The sequence below is a fragment of the Pseudophryne corroboree genome, chromosome 10 (assembly GCF_028390025.1).
Source record: "Pseudophryne corroboree isolate aPseCor3 chromosome 10, aPseCor3.hap2, whole genome shotgun sequence".
NCBI classification, from domain to species: Eukaryota; Metazoa; Chordata; class Amphibia; order Anura; family Myobatrachidae; genus Pseudophryne; species Pseudophryne corroboree.
Genome location: NC_086453.1, coordinates 327,900,021 through 327,922,987, shown reverse-complemented (window position 1 = coordinate 327,922,987; position 22,967 = coordinate 327,900,021). Strand labels below are relative to the sequence as shown.

At 44.8% G+C, this 22,967-nt stretch overlaps 1 protein-coding gene across 3 annotated transcripts in view; it reads left to right on the top strand.

Annotated features, from left to right (window-relative positions):
* ANAPC4 (anaphase promoting complex subunit 4) overlaps nt 1-22,967 on the top strand; it is a 167,857-nt gene that overhangs the window by 44,026 nt on the left and 100,864 nt on the right. For all 3 annotated transcript variants that reach the window (XM_063943580.1, XM_063943581.1, XM_063943582.1), the window contains exons 5-7: nt 1,442-1,516; nt 15,157-15,183; nt 21,599-21,643. In XM_063943580.1, coding sequence (XP_063799650.1) covers nt 1,442-1,516; nt 15,157-15,183; nt 21,599-21,643 — 147 coding nt within the window. The remainder of the gene's footprint in view (nt 1-1,441; nt 1,517-15,156; nt 15,184-21,598; nt 21,644-22,967) is intronic.

The window sequence follows — 22,967 nt, the reverse complement described above, 5'->3', positions numbered from 1 at the left end:
GTATATATGATTTGATACTGGGACGCCAGTGGGAGAATCAATTGACATTCTGATAGAGAGCCTCTCTCTAAAGATATTCAATTTTGCACTTTAGTTACATTGTATACTGTCTTAATAGCACATTTACAATTATAGATACAGTGTTTCTGCTTACATATGCTAGAGGTATTAACCTCTGAATTTTTAAATTGTCAATTTTTCATGTATTGTTTGTTTTATGTGTTTATGTGGTATCTAATTGTTTGATAAAATATTTTTTTTAAAAAGGGGTCAAGCCTCATTGAGTCAATTATTCTCCATGATAGACTGCCTTTAATTGATTGGTCAATTAACTCTAAGTGATTGGGAGCGCAGAACATTTCTTTTGTTTGTAAACCTGGGCTTTAGCTGCATGTCTGAAAGGGGTATAAGTGAATTCTTGCGCAAACAATGCAAACTTGGAAGAAATAAAAATGTATAAAATAATATAGTATTTTAAAAAATACAAAATCGCTTTGTGTTATCTTTAATTATTTTTAGAATCTGACATTTTAATAAACCACCTTTCCTCTTTGTTGAGCAATTGTCTTTTTTATTTTTTTATTTTTTTAAACAAATTGTCTTAAGGGAAGTAAGTGGTTAGACAGGCCGTTTTAAAACACAAGGGACCTAATGTGAATATGTTTGATGCACTATGGTGTGCTATTTGAGGGTTACTATAATAACTTTAGCTTGAATACTTTTTCTACTATTACACGGGATAACGAAGAAGGTAACTTTGCTTGGTTTTTGCTCACACCCCATAGTAAGGCGAGCAAAAACGAGCAAGGCTTTACCTACCATAATTAACCGCACGTGTACCGCACACCTTACGCTTAATTGAATATCTTATAATATTTTCTATGGTTAACATGCATGCTGCAACGAGCATACCACTTCATGTACAACACTAAAGGGGAGGATGACTTTAGTACAACGTCTGTCTCTTTCTAATCCGAAATAGTCCCCAGGAACTCTGGGGGTAATTCCAAGTTGATCGCAGCAGGATTTTTGATAGCAACTGGGCAAAACCATGTGCACTGCAGGGGAGGCAGATATAACATGTGCAGAGAGAGTTAGATTTGGGTGTGGTGTGTTCAATCTGCAATCTAATTTGCAGTGTAAAAATAAAGCAGCCAGTATTTACCCTGCACAGAAATAAAATAACCTACCCAAATCTAACTCTCTCTGCACATGTTATATCTGCCTCCCCTGCAGTGCACATGGTTATGCCCAGTTGCTATCAAAAATCCTGCTGCAATCAACTTTTAATTACCCCCTCTGTTAGGTTTGTGATGATTACGAGGTGCTTGGGGAAGTCCTCTATGCTCTTCTCTCCAGTTCATTAGAACACTGTAAATGGTCTGGTATAGCACAGATCTGTATATCCTTTTTATTTTGTTTTTGTTTTTTCTCCTCCTAGTGTCTTGAAATCGTTTTATAATGCAGAAGATGAATCGAACGTTCTTCTTCCAAGGTTACCTCCACTGCCGAAAACGTAAGATGATTCTTTCACTTTGATATAATGTTTATCATGAAAGGACATGTAATAAAGGACTTAGGTGTAGAGTTTAAAATTTAATTTTTAATACATGAAGCATGAAGATAAAAGAACATTCACTCAGTCAAGGACTCATTTTTCTGCACAAGAAAAATTGGATATTGTGAACTACTCTTCTTGTTCTGGTCTGAAGATTGGCAGCTATCTACCAGCAAAATAAAAAGACGAGTTCACGGATCAAACTGCTCATCGTTTGTTTGGTCACATGGCAGGAAATCCCGGACCAATTAATGTATTCTTGGTGGATATGCACAATAGTGCAGGTAGCTAGAGAGGTGTGAGCTACTAGCCAAACACTGGACAAATACGAAGAGATTTACCATTCACCGGTTTGTCAAAGATGCAGATAATCGGCTTTGACCAATGGAGTTAAGGTGGCATGCATTTATTTCTGTTGCCACCTTAAATATTTCGGTCAGAGCTGATCTTTGGTGGCTTTGATAAACCACTAAATAGTAGATCTACCGCTAAGGTTTTCTCCCTTTCACTACCAATTTGTTCAATATTTAAGTTTATTCTGACGGACCATGGGGTAGGTGTGAAATAAGAGAATGCAGTATTTCATGCTGGGGGAAGACTGATCCTAGAAAGGGATCGTCCTATCTCAGAGTTCCTTCTGTTATTTTGTTTGTCCCTATTCCAGTACTATGCTAACCTATGGACAAAATCATCCTCTTGGATAAATCAACTTGGTCTTTGCTAGTTCACTATGGCCCCCATTTATCAAGCCTTGGAGAGTGATAAATACCATGGTCAGGGGCGTAGCCAGAACTTTGTGGGCTCCATAGCAACATTTTGATGCTTCTAATGCGTCCTAATGCTTCTATAGAGACACTTCTATTGTGCCCTAGTTTCCTTTATGAATCGCAGTAGTGCTTAAGTTCACCCTAAGTCACATTTCAGAGCTGCCAGTACACATTATGCCACACAGTACCCCCAATTCACATTATGATATAGCACATGTTGTACTTACCTAAAAATGTCGAATTTTGACCAAAAACGACTCTCCTCCGGGCTGGCTGAAGGTCTTCTGTCCGTCCTGGATGAAAGTCTGCTGGGTGTAGGTCCACAAAAGTGCACGATACCACAGCAAGGAAAGCCAAATTGTTCACTCTGCAGCTCCTCACTCTGCTCTGCAGGTTCCCAAAGTGGCTTCTAAGCACGCAGCAAACAAGTCAGTTTATACGAAGACAAGCGCGGGAAGTCGAATCCAGGCCGCCCACTATTCGACCATTGGTCCCTTTTCGACCGGAGGCGTGTCAAATCCATTTTGTATTGAATATGTCGAATTCAGGGCACCGGGTGGAGGGTTTCGACAGTCGAATTCTGTCGAATCTGAAAACTGTCAAATCCACTGCGGGATTCGACACCAATTGAATATACCCCATAGTGCTCTCCGTTCATATTGTGCCTCACTACAGTGCCCCAGTTCATATTATATAGCATTAAAAGGCCCTCCAGTTCATTTTATAACACACTACAATGAGCAGGTCCAGGGGCATACTGAGATATATTGCAGGCCGCAAGGAAAAGTTTGAAAGAACTCCTATGTACCACCCAATGGTGAAAAATGTATATACAGGTTGAGTATCCCATATCCAAATATCCGAAATACGGAATATTCCGAAATACGGACTTTTTTGAGTGAGAGTGAGATAGTGAAACTTTTGTTTTTTGATGGCTCAATGTACACAAACCTTGTTTAATACACAAAGTTATTAAAAATATTGGCTAAAATGACATTCAGGCTGTGTGTATAAGGTGTATATGAAACATAAATACATTCTGTGCTTAGACTTGGGTCCCATCGCCATGATATCTCATTATGGTATGCAATTATTCCAAAATACGGAAAAATCCCATATCCAAAATACCTCTGGTCCCAAGCATTTTGGATAAGGGATACTCAACCTGTAATAACATATGTGACTTTGACAGGGAAGTTGGGCTCCTCTCAGCTCTGGGCCCCATAGCAGCTACAATCCCTGCACCTATGGTAGCTACACCCTGTATATAACACATGTAACTGTGACAGGGAAGGTGGCCTCTCTCAGCTCTGGGCACCATAGCAGCTGCACTGCCTGCACCTATGATAGCTACACCCCTGTATATAACACATGTACCTGTGACAGGGAAGGTGGCCCCTCTCAGCTCTGGGCCCCATAGCAGCTGCAATCCCTGCACCTATGGTAGCTACACCCCTGTATATAACACATGTAACTGTGACAGGGAAGGTGGCCCCTCTCAGCTCTGGGCCCCATAGCAGCTGCACTCCCTGCACCTATGGTAGCTACACCCTGTATATAACACATGTAACTGTGACAGGGAAGGTGGCCCCTCTCAGCTCTGGGCCCCATAGCAGCTGCACTCCCTGCACCTATGGTAGCTACACCCTGTATATAACACATGTAACTGTGACATGGAAGGAGGCCTCTCTCAGCTCTGGACCCCATAGCAGCTGCACTCCCTGCACCTATGGTAGCTACACCCTGTATATAACACATGTAACTGTGACAGGGAAGGTGGCCTCTCTCAGCTCTGGGCCTCATAGCAGCTGCACTCCCTGCACCTATGGTAGCTACACCCTGTATATAACACATGAAGCTGTGACAGGGAAGGTGGCTCCTCTCAGCTCTGGGCCCCATAGCGACTGTACTCCCTGCACCTATGGTAGCTACACCCCTGTATATAACACATGTACCTGTGACAGGGAAGGTGGCCTCTCTCAGCTCTGGGCCCCATAGCAGCTACAATCCCTGCACCTATGGTAGCTACACCCTGTATATAACACATGTAACTGTGACAGGGAAGGTGCCCTCTCTCAGCTCTGGGCCCCATAGCAGCTACAATCCCTGCACCTATGGTAGCTACACCCTGTATATAACACATGTAACTGTGAAAGGGAAGGTGGCCTCTCTCAGCTCTGGGCACCATAGCAGCTGCACTCCCTGCACCTATGGTAGCTACACCCTGTATATAACACATGTACCTGTGACAGGGAAGGTGGCCCCTCTCAGCTCTGGGCCCCATAACAGCTGCAATCCCTGCACCTATGGTAGCTACACCCCTGTATATAACACATGTAACTGTGACAGGGAAGGTGGCCTCTCTCAGCTCTGGGCCCCATAGCACCTGCACTCCCTGCACCTATGGTAGCTACACCCTGTATATAACACATGTAACTGTGACAGGGAAGGTGGTCCTCTCAGCTCTGGGCCCCATAGCGGCTGTACTCCCTGTACCTATGGTAGCTACACCCTGTATATAACACATGTACCTGTGAGAGGGAAGGTGGCCTCTCTCAGCTCTGGGCCTCATAGCAGCTGCACTCCCTGCACCTATGGTAGCTACACCCTGTATATAACACATGAAGCTGTGACAGGGAAGGTGGCTCCTCTCAGCTCTGGGCCCCATAGCGCCTGTACTCCCTGCACCTATGGTAGCTACACCCCTGTATATAACACATGTACCTGTGACAGGGAAGGTGGCCTCTCTCAGCTCTGGGGCCTCATAGCAGCTGCACTCCCTGCACCTATGGTAGCTACACCCTGTATATAACACATGAAGCTGTGACAGGGAAGGTGGCTCCTCTCAGCTCTGGGCCCCATAGCGGCTGTACTCCCTGCACCTATGGTAGCTACACCCCTGTATATAACACATGTACCTGTGACAGGGAAGGTGGCCTCTCTCAGCTCTGGGGCCTCATAGCAGCTGCACTCCCTGCACCTATGGTAGCTACACCCTGTATATAACACATGAAGCTGTGACAGGGAAGGTGGCTCCTCTCAGCTCTGGGCCCCATAGCGGCTGTACTCCCTGCACCTATGGTAGCTACACCCTTGTATATAACACATGTACCTGTGACAGGGAAGGTGGCCTCTCTCAGCTCTGGGCCTCATAGCAGCTGCACTCCCTGCACCTATGGTAGCTACACCCTGTATATAACACATGAAGCTGTGACAGGGAAGGTGGCTCCTCTCAGCTCTGGGCCCCATAGCGGCTGTACTCCCTGCACCTATGGTAGCTACACCCCTGTATATAACACATGTACCTGTGACAGGGAAGGTGGCCTCTCTCAGCTCTGGGGCCTCATAGCAGCTGCACTCCCTGCACCTATGGTAGCTACACCCTGTATATAACACATGAAGCTGTGACAGGGAAGGTGGCTCCTCTCAGCTCTGGGCCCCATAGCGGCTGTACTCCCTGCACCTATGGTAGCTACACCCTTGTATATAACACATGTACCTGTGACAGGGAAGGTGGCCTCTCTCAGCTCTGGGGCCTCATAGCAGCTGCACTCCCTGCACCTATGGTAGCTACACCCTGTATATAACACATGTAACTGTGACAGGGAAGGTGGCCTCTCTTAGCTCTGGGGCCTCATAGCAGCTGCATTGCCTGCACCTATGGTAGCTACGCCCTTGACCATGGTGATAAAGTACCAGCCAATCAGCTCCTAACTGCCATGTTACAGGCTGTGTTTGAAAAATGACAGGAGCTGATTACTTGGTATTTTAGCACTGTGCTATTTATCACTCTCCAAGGCTTGATAAATCTGGGTCTTGGTGTCCAATTTACTCAACAGTTTGTTTTTAATGCTAGATGGCAGCAGCTTCTTTGTGTCATCGGTTTCTCCTTCTCATTTATCTTGTAAGAGACCATGCTTCCTCCTCCTCCTCAGCCATAGGGGGAAATGTAATAGCTTGCATCGGCATAAATCCACTGGGTCTCCCCGGATGTTTTAAACTGGCAATAATTAAAAAGGCAAAACTTAGTTCTGCCTCTTTAAATTATTGCTGCTTTAAAACTTCTGACAGACTCGGTGTAATCACACCAATGCCCGCATCTCATTGGCTATTACAGTTCCCTCATAGCCTTTGGCTGTGACTGACGATGTGATCCTTTAGAAGTTATGTCTAGACCCTTGATGGCTAACCTTGACACTCCAGCTGTTGTTGAACTACACATCCCAGCATGCCCTGCATCAGTTTTAGCATGGCCAAATAACAAAACTGTAGCAAGGCATGCTGGGATATGTAGTTCAAGAACAGCTGGCGTGTCAAGGTTAGCCATCATGGATCCAGACTCTGATGACCATTTTTTGATAGTAAAGCTGTTGATGCTCCACAAAGCGTTCATTTTACACACACAGGGTTTCATTTAACTGGCAGAAGTTATCCCCTGTTTAGGAGTGGATGCAGTCAATATACCGGCTGACGGGATCCCGGCGTTCAGGAGACTGACGCCGGAATACGGCAGCGGGTGAAATGCGAAGCGAGCCACCGGGTCCAATGCATTGCGAGCGCAGCTGACGGGATCCCGGCGTTCAGGAGACCATCGCCGGATTCTGACAGCCGGTGAAATGCGAATCGAGCCACCGGGCCCAATGCGTGGCGAGCGCAGCTGTTGGTATACTGACAGCTGGCATCCCGTCTGCCGGGAAGCAGTTGCAGCTGTCTGTCATGTTGAGGGGACATAATACATTTACTCTTTAACACCGATGCATTGGAACATGAGGTTAATATTGCGCAATGTGCGTTACCTTCATGGTTCATATCTGAATATTTCAATATTTAGTTTTAGTCCTGTATTAAATGTAGCAATCTTTGTGTACTAGGTGTGATGGAATCAATCTTTACACCAGTATGTTTAGTAAATTATTCCATATACATCTTAATAAATTTTACAATACGATGAGCAAATGCTGACTTGACGTTAGCAGGGAGTAAACACCTTCCTCTCCAGCCACATAGATAACTGTAACTAGCTTCCTTTCTCTTTCATCCACTAGGGGACACTGGAGTCCTATACAGTAAGGGTGTGAAGCCTTGAACCGGAGGTGTGGCACAATCTAAAATTAGCATTGTCTGCACAGCCGACTCCTCCCCCTTCACATCCCTCCTCCCTCAGTTTGAAAAATTGTGCTGGAGGTAACAGCACGTGGAGCACTTGAGCTCCTGACTAAAAATCTAAAAGGGGCTGCGTAACCCTAATAAAAGGGGGAAAAGGCTGCCTAATACCAGAGAGATAAAGATCCCTATTGAAGGGACCTGCCTCTCTCCACAGGAGATCCTCCAAGTCCTTCTAACAGTGAGTACTGGTCGAAGGAAAAAGTAGCTTAGGGTCCTTCATGTATTTTTATTTATTTTTATAGTGAGCAGGGAGAGACCTTCCTTACTAAAATATCACTAAAAAAAGCTGCCTCCTGTAATAGATCTCTGTAAATATCACTTCTGCCTCCTGTAATAGAACTCTAAAATATCACTGCATGTAATGCTGCCTCCGGTAATATAGCCCCTCACATTGCAGCTACAGCGGCGGGCGCGGGAGCAGAGTGCGGCGCGGGACTCGGCTTTTCCTCCCTGTGAGCAGGGAGGGAAGGCAGAGCGGAGTGCTGCACAGCGAGAAGACTGACAGCCGAAGCGGAGCACAGGCGCCTCTACGGTAAACTGTCCCGGCGCGCGCCGGCCAGCGGGTCCGGAGCGCGCCAAAAACCTCACAGAGCGCCAGATAGTGGAGAGGGGGCTAGACATATCCATACCGTGAGGAGGGTGGCAGCGACATCTGAGGCAGCAGCAAGTGGAGCTCATATAGCCTAATGGCTAGGGTTCCTGACAGAGCATATTCTCCCATGCAGTCTTGCAGGACATTTAGTGAGGGCCATATTTAATGATAATGGCGCCAGGCTGAGGCAATGGATCCTCTCCCTCCCCCCAGTAGAGTACGTAGGGGAAGGTTGTTTATTAAAGAATTAGCTCCCCCTGCTGCACTGCCTGCATAGTATAATATAGCAGGGAGATCGTTAGGTAACAGCTCCCCCTGCTGGTGGATAATATATATACAGATGAGGATCTCCTGAAAAGTAATCAAACTTTACAATTTATATTTTCAAAGGACTTCTGTTTCAAAGATCCTGCAGAAAATACACGGAAGCAAGCGAATACCAACTCTAACATCGTAGCTGATTTACAGTTGGGGTGTTAGGATTGCGAGTCGGCTGGTGTTTTTAATTTTTTTTTTTTTTTGTTAGTTAAAGTAAAGATTGGCCTGTTCCTTTTATATACGAAAAGGACAGGTAATTCCAGCCGGATCCAATACTTTCGCTTCCGTCATCTCCCAGTCTTTCTCTTACTAGTTTAAAGGGTGAAAGCGCGGCGGGCTACCCTGGTACAGGGTTTTCAAAACAACATGTCTAAGGCAATTAAGACCTCCAAGACCTGTTATGTTTGTACGAAATGTAACAAGAAGAGCACGCGGGTTGGCAGCTCCGGGGTGTGCGACTCCTGCTTAAACAAGGACGCTCCACCTGGGAGCAGTGCTCTGGCTAAAGCATGGGAAGACAACCTTGCTAATAGAATCTCCATGGAGATGGCAGAGTCGCGCAAGCAGCAATCAGAATGGGCTGCGGGATTCTCAAAAACGATGGAGGAATTTCTCATCAGGTTAACGCCGCCTGCACACGCAGAAACAAGTGTGCGCAAAGCTGTTAAAAGAACTCTCCCTATGATACCAGAATCACAGGAGGAAGAGGGTTTTCTTCTTGATACGGAGGAAGGTGAGTTAATTGAACCTAACCTAGACGCCGACTTTCCAGAAGAGGACTCGGCAATCTCAGGTCTAGACTCCTTAATTGACGCGGTAAAAGAGATCCTAAGCTTTAAGGACGAGGAAATACGAGAGCCGGAGGATTTCGATTTGTTCGAATCCCAGAAGCCGCGTTCAGCAGTGTTTCCTATTCCTAAATCCCCCCAATCTCAGATAGAGGAGGCTTGGAAACAACCTGACAAACGGTTTCAATTTCCGAAACGGTTTCAGGTAACTTATCCCCTACCTAAGGGTGTAATGGACAAGTGGGAGACTCCGCCGGTAGTGGATGCTTCCCTAGGAAGGTTGTCAAAAAAGAAAATTTTACCAATTCCTAACGTAACTACTTTAAAGGATGCGTCAGACCGTAAAGTTGACACTGCGTTAAAGTCAATTTTTGTTGCAGCTGGTGCAGCGCAGAGACCTGCGATCGTCAACAAGGCCATGGGTGCATGGTCCGGCCGTATTGTACAAGCTATTGAGGAGGAAAAAAGCTTAGAAGAGATTACCCAACTGGCAGAACACATTCGAAAATCTGCATCGTACTTGTGTCAAGCTTCTAAGGATATTAGCAGAATAGCATCGCGCATATCTGCATCGGCCATATCGGCTAGAAGGATTTTATGGCTCAGAGAATGGCAGGGAGACTCTGAGACCAAGAAGGCGGTAGAATCCATCCCCTTTGGGGGTGAAATGCTGTTCGGACCAGAATTAGACAAGTGGATTTCGCAGGCTACAGCGGGGAAGTCCACTTTTCTGCCTACTCCGTATACGAGAACCGCTCCACAAACTAGGAAAGGTTATTCGGGACCAGCATTTACTTCATTTAGATCTCAGTCCTTTCGAGCCAGAGGACGGGGTTTCGGTACACAAGCACGTGGGGGCAGAGGTAGAGGCCGCTCACAAGCAACAACCAGAAAGCAGGATAAACCCGCTGACAAGACCGTGGCATGACGGCCTCCCAGCTCACCTGGGGTCCCCCTTGGTGGGCGGCCGACTGGAAGGTTTTCGGGACATCTGGGCCAAAACCTCACCAGAACTTTGGGTGAACAACTTGATCTCTCAGGGATACAAACTGGAATTTCAACAGAGGCCTCACAGTCAGTTTTTTACAACAGGATTGTCTCAGTGCCCTCAGAAAGCAAGGGCTCTACGGGCAGCAATTCTCAAATTGCTACAAGCAGAGGTCATTATTCCGGTTCCCGCTTCTCAGAGAGGAACGGGGTTCTATTCCAATCTTTTTGTCGTGCCAAAGCCAGACGGGACGGTCACACCAATACTCAATTTAAAAGTTTTCAACCAGTTTTTAAGAGTCTACAAATTCAAGATGGAATCAATCCAATCAGTCATTGCAGGCTTAGAACAGGGCGAGTTCATGGTATCCATGGACATAAAGGATGCATATCTGCATATTCCAATCTGGACTCCTCACCAGGCTTACTTAAGGTTCGCACTGGTGGCGGATCACTACCAATTCCGGGCATTGCCGTTCGGCCTAGCATCAGCCCCAAGAATTTTCACAAAGATCATGGCGATCATGGTTGCAGGACTGAGACTGTTGGGGGTCACGATTATACCTTATCTGGACGATTTATTGATCAAGGCTCTATCTCAGAATCGACTGCTAAAGGATGTTCAAACATCCCATCAATTCCTAATCCAACATGGATGGATTGTCAATTTCCAAAAGTCCAACCTCATACCGACTCAACGGATTCAATTCCTCGGTCTCATCTTGGACACGTTCCTATTACGGGTGTTCCTACCAGAGAACAAGGTCCAGGACCTACAGAGATTAGTGGCTCAGGTACTGAGGACGCAAACCGTTTCTCTGCACCTCTGTGTGCAACTTCTCGGGAAGATAGTGGCGTCGTTCAAAGCTCTCCAGTACGGCAGACTTCATTCACGACCATTCCAAATGAACCTCATTGCTCAGGGAGCAGGCTCGCACTGGCTTCTCCATCGGAGAATCCGACTTCACCCACAGGTACGGGTCTCCCTGTTATGGTGGTCGTTACACAAGAACCTTGCAGCCGGCAAAAAATGCGGCATTTGGGATTGGAGGATCCTGACGACGGATGCCAGTCTCAGAGGTTGGGGAGCCGATCTAAACGACCATCAGTTTCAAGGACGGTGGACCCTACAGGAGAGCAAACTACCCATAAATATCCTCGAACTAAGAGCAGTTTACAATGCACTTTTCTTAGCAGAAGACCTAGTCGTGAATCAACACATCAGGATTCAGTCAGACAATGTCACGACGACGGCTTACATAAACCGTCAAGGAGGAACAAAGAGCAGGATGGCGTTAAAGGAAGCCACAAAGATCTTGTTGTGGGCGGAAAGAAGAGACATCATTCTCTCGGCAGTGTTCATTCCAGGTGTGGAGAACTGGGAAGCAGATTACCTCAGTCGCCAGGACATGCATCCGGGAGAGTGGTGCCTTCACCCACGGATTTTCAACATGATTGTGAGAAGATGGGGTCTACCTCAGGTGGACCTAATGGTGTCTCGACAAAACCATCAGCTGCCCAGATATGTGTCAAGGACGCGAGATCCAGCAGCAGAAGGAGTGGACGCATTAACACTTCCTTGGTGTTACAGGAAGGTTTACATATTTCCACCATTCCCACTCATACCCAGGGTTCTGAAGAGGGTAAAGCGGGAACGAGTGTGGGCCATTCTAATCGCACCGGATTGGCCCCGCAGGAGTTAGTACTCCGACCTGCGGGGGTTACTTGCAGAAGATCCTTGGAGGTTACCTCAGAGAGAGGACCTGCTATCTCAGGGACCATTCCTACTCCCCGACCTGAACAGGCTGCGTTTGACGGCGTGGCTATTGAAACCCGGATCTTAAGAAACAGAAGGATTCCACGAACGGCCATTCCTACAATGATTGCCGCTAGAAGACCGGTCACAGCCAGGCACTACTACAGGATTTGGAGACGGTACATGACTTGGTGTCAGGAGCGGTGATGGAATACAACGGACTTCCATTTATCTCGACTTCTACTTTTCCTTCAGGCCGGTCTAGAGGGAGGCCTCAGACTGGGCTCTCTGAAGGTTCAGATTTCGGCGCTCTCCATCCTTTTTCAACAGCGGTTAGCATCTTTGCCAGAGATTCAAACCTTTTTACAGGGGGTTCTGAGGATTCAACCCCCTTTTTCGTCCTCCCACGGCACAATGGGACTTGAATTTGGTGTTAGAATATTTGAAGTCACCGACTTTTGAGCCGTTGACAAGAACAGACCTGAAATATCTCTCTTGGAAGGTCACGTTATTACTTGCCTTGGCTTCGGCTAGGCGAGTTTCTGAGTTGGGAGCCTTATCCTGTAAGAGTCCTTTCTTAGTTTTTCATGAAGATAGGGCGGAACTCCGTACAAGGGCGGACTTCCTTCCGAAGGTGGTGTCGGGGTTTCATGTGAACCAGCCAATAGTGGTTCCATCTTTCCAGGGTCTCACAGATGAGGACGTGTCCTTGGATGTTGTCCGAGCTTTACGGGTATACATACAGGTTACGTCGTCCTTCAGAAAGTCAGACCATTTGTTTGTTCTTTATGATGGGCCAAAGAAGGGTTGGCCAGCATCTAAGCAGTCTTTGGCTAGATGGATTAGACTTACCATTCGGCAAGCTTATATTTCCTGTGGAAAACAGGTTCCGGTTCAGACGGGTGCTCATACTACCCGTTCAGTGGGTGCCTCGTGGGCGGCTGCCAGGGGTGCTTCCACTACTCAACTTTGCAGAGCGGCGACGTGGTCTTCAGCCCACACGTTCGCAAAATTTTACAAGTTTGATACTTTTGCGTCCGGAGAATCTAAGTTCGGACGTTTAGTTTTGCAGGCCACCGACAGCACTCCCACCCTGGGGGTAAACTTTGGGACGTCCCCTACTGTATAGGACTCCAGTGTCCCCTAGTGGATGAAAGAGAAAAGAGGATTTTGGTACTTAACGATAAATCCATTTCTCTGAATCCTCTAGGGGACACTGGACGCCCGCCTCGGTGCTGTCAACCTGCTGTGTTCTAAGTTCTTGTTTTAAAACTGTTCGTATAAACAGCGTTCCTTTTTTTCGGTTAAGAGTTCTTGGCCGCTGTTTGATATGTTGTACGGTTCGGTTCCTCGCCATGTGCTATAGTGTCATGTCCTATTCTCTCAGTCAAATTTTTCAAACTGAGGGAGGAGGGATGTGAAGGGGGAGGAGCCGGCTGTGCAGACAATGCTAATTTTAGATTGTGCCACACCTCCGGTTCAAGGCTTCACACCCCTACTGTATAGAACTCCAGTGTCCCCTAGAGGATTCAGAGAAATGGATTTATCGGTAAGTACCAAAATCCTCTTTTTTATGACAACATAGTAATAATACAGGGTGTTAAAAAAAAAAAAAAAAAAGTAACAAACTTTGTTCCGTCCTCACACATTGCTTGTGGTGCTGGAACGTCCTTTATTATGACTAGCCACGGACTCTGTTTGCTGGAACAGTTCCACCACAGACAAGATAGTTTTGTTTGGTGGTGCTGGTCTCTGGAAATTGTCCTGTAACCCAGCTGTTACGGATACCAGGGAATGTCCGCCATTCCATCCTGTCCTGTAACTACGGAAGTAATGTTCCACACACCATGAACAATCCTGGATGGCGTACTATGGCGCACCGGCTGTCACTCAACATCTATTGTAACACATAATATACACATACAAGTTTCACTTACCTTTGTTTTTTTGAAACATCTTGTAGTTTTGGGGTCATTCCATGTCAAGCAATCCAATGCAAATTACCACGCAATTTACTTTTATTCTTTGCACACATTAAATGAGAAAGTCACAAAAAATACATTTAACTCTTATAGCTTTCGCGTCATGAGGTTTTGAAAGTGTAAAAAATCAGAAAATTGAATCTCTTAAGAGCATATAAAAAAACAAAACAAATTTCTTCAAACCAGTATTAAAATATTTTCTGAAACCACTAAACTTTTTGTACGGAACATTACTGACTTTATTTAAGATACCGCACGTCTAGGTTAAAGGATGTCAATATTTGAAGGTCAAAAGGAAACATTCCAAATCAGATTTAAGAAACAAAAAAAAGCCCATAGTTTAAAACTTTCTAAAACAGTGTTTATTTCTTGATGTTTTAAGATGGTCCACGCCAAGTTGGAATTTCACATTTTTGTTTATATAGGGCCAAATTCTGAGTTGATCGCAGCAGCAAATTTGTTAGCAGTTGGGCAAAACAATGTGCACTGCAGGTGGGGCAGATATAACATGTGCAGAGAGAGTTCGATTTGGGTGGGGTGTGTTCAAACTGAAATCTAAATTGCAGTGTAAAAATAAAGCAGCCAGTATATACCCTGCACAGAAACTAAATAACCCACCCAAATCTAACTCTCTCTGCAAATGTTATATCTGCCCCCCCCCTGCAGTGCACATGATTTTGCCGAATTGCTAACAAACTTGATGCTGCGATCAACTCAGAATTACCCCCATTACCATTTGAACATTTCTGATGTTGCACAATATTTGTCAAATATCAAAAAAAAAGGTAAAATGTTGACTTTTTTGGGGAGCTTATTACGTTCTTCATCTTGGCACTGGACTTTACCATAACTTGCTTTCATTAACAGTCGTTATACCTTTGAGGCTGTAACATTTAATGGTGCATTATATTATGATTTGACAATTTGCCTGAAACAATCTGGGTTGCGTACCAGCAGGAGGAGGTGCTATTATGGCAACTCCACAACCCGCTCCAGGCACAGCTGTGTGATACTGTCCAAAAAAAGAAAATATTTGAATAAGTTTAAAGGCGTGACTGCTGAAGAATAGTCTGAGAAAGTCACCGAGTTCTGTCAGCGTCCTGATTGGTAATTAATTTAAATGCTACTTGACGGTTTGGTTTGTTGTCCAAGATAAATGCAGTGTATAATAGATAAGTAATCTCTAAATGTGTCACCATATTACGCGCAGTGTGTACTAACTGAATGTGTGTTTTATTACAGTTATAATGCCACTGCAAAAATTTTCAGGTAAGATGTATTTTTTTAATTGCTTTTTACAGTGCAATCCGCCTCATATTAGCGGGTTAGTTCACACTGTATGTGTTGTATTAATAAAGTAGGAATAGCATTTTAAACCGTGTCCATCTTTATCTGACTGTATCCTGCTCTACCCCACCTTGACTGGGAAGCTCCTCTTGTTTCGGCGCTCTTGGTACATGAGAATGAGCAGAACTGTGGTTCTAGCATATAGTGTCTTGCCTTTTAGTTTTCCAGAAGAAAGCCTCCTATATTTCTTGTTTAGTCTTTTTGTCTGACATTCATTTTGTGACAGTAGAGGGGCTGTAGTCTCTTCTTCTACTGCCTTTCCTCTCCTTCCTACTTCCTTATGGGGAGTAATATGAACAAAAATGCCTCAAGAGGGGAGAGTTAGATGGGCACACTGAACTGTGCTACTCCATTATACCGAATGCAGTCAGTGTTTATGAAAGAGGTCCTTCTTGCCTTCCCTCAGACTTTGTCTGTGGAGAAGAGTTTTCTGAGAACTTTTGCAGCCACCTATTTCCTCCCTTCACATTGCAAAGACATTTGTTTTCTGTGGTGTAATTACCATTTTCACTGTGTTTTTTGTTTTGTTTTTATTTCCCCATAGCTAGGGTGGCCAATCCCGGGATTGGCGGGATCCCGTGATTCCGGCCTAAAATTGTTCGGGATTCAATCCCGGGATCGGAGCTTCCAATCTCAGGGATTTCGGGATAGGCCACCACTTTAGTATTTTCTATGCCAGGCAGCGTTTAGCTCCTTAGGAGGCTCAGGCGCTGCCCGGCTCCCTCTTCCCACCTTCCCTTGGCTGTGGCTTGACGCACTGCGCAGCGTAACGTGAAGTCAGCGGTCACGCTGTGCAGCCAGCCACCCACCGGACCTCAACGTCGCCCTGCAATTCCTGCCTGTTGGATCTCACAAGAAGTCTCCCTCCTGCACGTCCAGATTGCGGTGAGTTATCTGGGCTGGGCAGGGCAATGAGGTTGGGACTCATTGAAAACTAGCCAATCCCGGGATTGATCATTTTTCAATCCCGATTCCCGGGATTTGAAAAATGGCCCGGGATTGGGCACCCTACCCATAGCATCTCTAAACTCATGGATCCACTATGAAGCCCTCACCAAATCCTTGTGGGTCTCGGCCTCAATGGCAGAATGTCTGCCACCAGTCCAAACTATATCTTGGTAATGTGGGGTCTGTTTTCCACCAACCTCAGTTTAGCTGGAAAGTTCCACTGACTTTGCTAATCCATAGACATTCAATCCTCTTTAACCACAAATCTGGTCCACATGTTGGTCCAGTTGGTCGTTTTCTTTGTCTTGCTAGCCCACTCACACAGAGCACTTCTCCCCGATATCCTTATTGGGGTCTCAACCTCAGCCTAATGGATTGAATCCATAGTGAGTTCAGTTTCCCTAGTCCAGCTCCATATTGATGCTCTGGTCTCTCAATCTTGACAAAACAGACCACAACGTCCATTCCTCATTAGGCATCCCTCAGTGACGCTACTAATAAGTGCCTTGAGGTTTCCTTATAGAGAGTTCCTCCAAGGCAGGAGTTGCCATTCAAATACCAGTCACAGTGCTGTGAGTTAATAAGCATAGATCAAGGAAAGAGTGCTTCAGATGATCTCGTTTACCTTGCAGGCCAGCAATATATGATCAGAACAAAAGGGGTGTGTGGCACTGTGCTAACAGAAAAGTGCACTCACTTTTACTATAAATGCTGCTGTGGGAAAAGGTGCGGAATCACTACCCAATTCCGCTGTTGTAACAGGAAATGCAAATTGGTTTATTCCCAGCGTAAAATAAGTATAAATGAGTGACAGGTATAGATTAAAAAATATATATATATATATTTTTTTAAATATTCTAAGAAGAATTCATAAAAGACATATCATGTAATAAATAGTATGACTATGCTCTGATTATCTCTGGATGAGAGAAAAGGACAACATATAATTAAAAAAAAGGGAATAAATAATGTGTATGAGACACCTATTACCGGTAAACAGGAGACAGACTGCATAAAACACATAAATTACTGGAGCCCGTATTCACACAGACTATAGGCATATACTGGGCGTATATAGGCTAACGGAATATATGAGCAGTCAGAGAGAGTGCACTATTTAGCGACTTATCCTCTCTGTCTTTATGCCGCAAAGTTTTTATAAGGGCAGCCCCCAATAGGCAGTGTGCAAATGAAGAATGAGGAAGAAGATCACAAGTTCATGCTTGAATCACTCAGTCTTATGAATGAGTTAGAGTCAATATCAGGTCCGGAAAGTTGCATACATGTAAGGCATCAGTGGGTTGCAAATACCTCGGCATTCCCTGCAGCTGAATTCCTTGCTGGTGGGGTTGTGGTCCAATGGCGTGTTATCCCCCTATGACGGGTGAGTCCAGAGTCCGCCGGCGGAGATCCTGCATGAGCCGTTCTCAGCGCTGAGCGGCAGTGTGCAGGATCGATTGGATCTGAGATCGACGCGTTTCGCCTTCGGTAAGGCTTCCTCAGGATAGCAGATAAATCCACCAGGCATCGTCCCGTCTATTTAAGGAGGTTGCACATGATGACGTTGTACCGTACTTCTGGTACGACATGCGTTCCACGGTTGTTCCATTTCCTGAATTTGCGTTCCAAAGCCAATATTTTGCTTCCGGTATCGTGTGTACTGCATAGACACGGGGTTTTTTTTTCCCTTTGGTTTGCATTCCAGTAGTAATTTATTAAATCTTAAGGATTGCGCACCTGATTGTATTAACTTTTCTATAGATGGTCCCATTAAGTTCTTTACACCACCTTTTGTGATTTATATCTCTCTTTGGAAAGATTAGAAATCAATGAAATTAAACAATGGTGGGAAAGTACCACTCTAAGTAGATATCTAGAACAGAACATGATACCTAGAGGTCTAAGGATCATAAAGAAACCAACATTCCACTCCATGGACGGTGATTTCTTAGATAAATGGAACAAAACTCTGGATGAGTGTTCCACTAAACTTATCCAATTTATCATAGAGGATAGGAAAATTTATTTAAGGAGAATAGAAACAGAAATTAAACAGATTAGGAGACTGATAGAACCTTTAAAAGATTTAGAGGATTTCATTAAATTAGAGTCACTTACGGAGAACAAATTGAAAAACTTAGAAATGGACATTATAGATCAAAAGAAACGGAAATTTACACAAGATATAGAGGACTACAAATCAGATTATAGAAATTGGAGAAAGGAAAGATTCACCAGTTCACATTTCCAACAAAGAGAAGGAAGACCCCAAATGAGTGAGGACCATAGGGACCACGGCCAAATGACAGATAGAAGAATACGAGAAGTTCCCCCACCCACAAAGTATGAGCAGAGTCGAGAAGGAAGATTCCGGACCAATTCAACATCGGGCAGTCAAGAAGTAGGAAGGATACCACCACATAACAACCAGTCTTATCACTATATGAGAGGGAATACCAGATGGAATCAAAGAAATGACTATCTGGACAGAAATCATAAAAACAACTATGATGAAGGGAGACAGAATTATCACTCCACCACAAGGAGAATAGAACATTTTGGGAGTGGAAGAGACAGAGGATACACACGCGAAGATTACAGAGGATCCCGATATCCATCTAACAAAGAACTGGTCAATAGCTTCAATAGAGGAAGAAAGGACCAAGAGGAAGAAGAGACCCTTTCGACAAGAAACCTTGTAAGCAGAATTAATGACAAGATCATGTCATTAGTCCAAAAAAGTCCCCCAAGAAGAAAGGATACAGAAACAGAAGATAGTGAAGAAGAAGATCCAGACAGATGTATGGATGCTTTTTTAGATCTGGCAGGATCTCCGCCGGCGGACTCCAGACTCACCCATCATAGGGGAATAACACGCCATTGGACCACAACCCCACCAGCAAGGAATTCAGCTGCAGGGAATGCCGAGGTAATTGCAACCCACTGATGCCTTACATGTATGCAACTTTCCGGACCTGATATTGACTCTAACTCATTCATAAGACTGAGTGATTCAAGCATGAACTTGTGATCTTCTTCCTCATTCTTCATTTGCACACTGCCTATTGGGGGCTGCCCTTATAAAAACTTTGCGGCATAAAGACAGAGAGGATAAGTCGCTAAATAGTGCACTCTCTCTGACTGCTCATATATTCCGTTAGCCTATATACACCCAGTATATGCCTATAGTCTGGGTGAATACGGGCTCCAGTAATTTATGTGTTTTATGTAGTCTGTCTCCTGTTTACCGGTAATAGGTGTCTCATACACATTATTTATTCCCTTTTTTTAATTATATGTTGTCCTTTTCTCTCATCCAGAGATAATCAGAGCATAGTCATACTATTTATTACATGATATGTCTTTTATGAATTCTTCTTAGAATATTGAAAAAAAAATAAAAAAATATTTTTTAATCTATACCTGTCACTCATTTATACTTATTTTGCGCTGGGAATAAACCAATTTGCATTTTCAGCAATATATGATGTTGCTTCTTTGGACTCTGGCAAACTTATGGCCTCAGCATCTACCAATGTTGTGCAAGACTTCAAAGCACTTTGTAGGCTTCAGTCTTTATGTAGTATCTTGCGAGTGGTAGGCATGTGCAAAATTCTGGTGAATTAGCCAGTATTTTTAAATCGTCAATAATGTGAAAGGCGAAACCAGCGCGGTCTGCAACAGGACAGTGTCAGGGATACACTAGCCGGGTCTGGTGATTCTGAACTGGGTTCAGGCTGGGTGGCGGACTCTCCGGGATGGAAGTGTCCTGTTTGGACGAGGTTCTGTGTTAGCACTGAGGTGTCGGCTGGTACTGGTACTTTTGAGCTAAGTTCTAACTGGGAGGCGATCTCTCCGGGATGGAAGGGAGCTGACTGAATAAAGTTCCTTCTCATGAAGTGTATTATTCAAGACGTAGACTTTAAAGATGAAGAAGAAGAAGAAATATGATGAGGGTACTGAAGATCCGGATTGACTCCACTGGGATAGGCGTAGGAGCCGGTTACCGTGATCAGAGGCTGAGTCGCTCCTTCGCAGACTGAAGCGGTGACGGAGGCGGCTGAAGCTGGATGACATCAGCAGTTGGACCACTCGAGCCTTTCGGGACTAGAAACGTGGGAGCTAGGTAGGCAGGAACCAGAAACCGGGACTGCAATAACAACAGGAACCAGGAGCAAGGGCTCACACTGGAAACTGGGAACACAGAGCACTAGCATGCAGACTAGCTGCAGAAGATGTTGCACTGGCATCAGAATGCTCCCAGATATACCCTGCCCTTCCCAGGGATTGGCTGCAACAGGATTGTCTAAATCAGGCCTCTGATTGGCCTTTGTGCACATGTGACCCAAACCAAGATGGCGGTGCCCTGAGCCCAGTGCCGCCCACACTGCAGCCATACTAGGCTTCCCCTGACGTCCCCAGCTTCCTCCTGCTCCCTGGACCTCCCTGCAATCATCGGCCGCCCCGCACCAGCCAGCCACCGCCGCAGAGGAAGCGGCCATAATGCCCGGACGGGTAAGCTGCGGTTCCCCGACGCCACACTCCCGCTGCCTGCCTTGTAGGAGTGGATAGTTACTAAATCCTGGTTTTCCTGCTTAGTAACCAAACATCGACCTCAACTCATTAAAGGCTAGCAGATCTGATGATGTAATGAGCTAGTGTTCTGTTGGAGTCGCTCATAACACCCTTTATAATACCGTAGGATCACTTTATCCTTAGTGCAATTAAGAATTTGTGTGTTACATTATATCTTATCGCTTGCAAACTAAAAATGATTATTCATTTAACTTAATTCATAAATTCATATAAGGATTAAGATTTAATGTACAGGTGTGTCCTTATATTTTTGCAGACTCTAAAACTTCGGATTCGTACGTAAACCATCGGGTACAAACCTAAATCCGGCCGATAGATCTCTCCTGACTCACTATGTTGGTATTGGGACTTCCCCATTTTGACGAGGGTCTTAAATGGAATTTCTTGTGATCTCTCTGTGGCTGTTTGTTGATCCAGTTCGTCTGTTAATCTTTGTAAGGGAACTTTGTTACTCCTGTTGTGGAACTCCAGGTTTTCTTCTTCTTTTTCAGTTCCTCTCTTCCCAATAGGGCACCCTGATAGGAAGTAATGACAACCTAAGATACTTACCTAAATGTGGCTTTATTGGTCTTCATCAGACACCGTATCCCATTCTCTGCTATAAAATATTAGCAGTCAGATTAATAAATGCTTCTGTGGCCTGCTCAACAATACAATTGTAACAGAAACCCCAGGAGATATCAATGAGATACTAGCCCTCATGGGAATAACCTTCACTCTTCCAAAAAGATAGAATTTAGCAAAGCAGGTGCTGGTGTGCCCCAGTAACTGACACTGACGTTTTCTGTTCTAGTGAGGAGAAATCTGATGAAATCTTGAAGCTTTTGGGAGATGTAAGGTATGTGGGTGTGACATCGCTATTCACATTAAACCACCTTGGTTTAAACCTAATGGTTTAAAAAAAAAAAATATTGTGGTTTTTTATTATGCTGTGACTAGTGGCATGGCGCCGCGATTTCTTAAAAAAAGCCTATTATATAAAAAAAATTGTTTTTGTTATTCAAAGGGGGAGATTCAAATGTTTGAAAAGTCGGTTGGGTGTCTGTTTTTTCCTGTCTATTAGATAGGAAAAAACAGACTCCCAACTGACTTTTCAAACATTTGAATCTCCCCCAAAATGTTCAATACAAGTGCCATGCCCAGTGCTAATAGTATTTTATTTATAATAAGTAGGACTAATGCTTAACATTAAGGTTGTTCTTATTTTCAAATGCATCTATTTGTGAGTGTACTTTGTATGTTGTAATATGTTTAGTCTATCTACATATGTTCTGGGTTAATATCGTATGACCGCCGGTCACCATACCGACAGTGGGATCCCGGCATTTAGATGGCTGGCAGGAAGGGGGAGGGGAGGGGCGGGCTCGTTGACGAGCTGTGCTCACCACAGGTTCCATTCAAACTCGATGGGTGTCGTGGACCCCCACGAGTAGGAATAGTCCCTGTTAGTTGGCATGGCGACTGTCGGAATTGTGAGGGGGACGGGATATAGCCGTCGGTATTGTGACGGCTGGTCACATAAATACATCCCATATTCAGATGTAATAGAAATAATAAGCTGAAAAAATTGGTTTTATTGAGAGAAGTAAAACAAATCAAATCAAAGCCTCATAACATTATCAATGTTAGAAAGCATCAAAACATGGATGATAAAGATTTCTAATACGATTCAATTTTTTATTAAAACCTGGTTTAAACCAAAACAAAAACGATTTAAACAAAAAAAAAGGATTTTCTCTGACGTCCTAGTGGATGCTGGGGACTCCGTAAGGACCATGGGGAATAGCGGGCTCCGTAGGAGACTGGGCACTCTAAAGAAAGATTTAGTACTATCTGGTGTGCACTGGCTCCTCCCTTTATGCCCCTCCTCCAGACCTCAGTTAGAATCTGTGCCCGGACAGAGCTGGGTGCTTTTAGTGAGCTCTCCTGAGCTTGCTAATAAGAACGTATTTTAGTTAGGTTTTTTATTTTCAGAGAGCTTCTGCTGGCAACAGACTCTCTGCTACGAGGGACTGTGGGTAGAGAAGCAAACCTACTAACTGCGGATAGGTTGCGCTTCTTAGGCTACTGGACACCATTAGCTCCAGAGGGATCGAACACAGGACCTGACCTTGTCGTCCATTCCCGGAGCCGCGCCGCCGCCCCCCTCGCAGAGCCAGAAG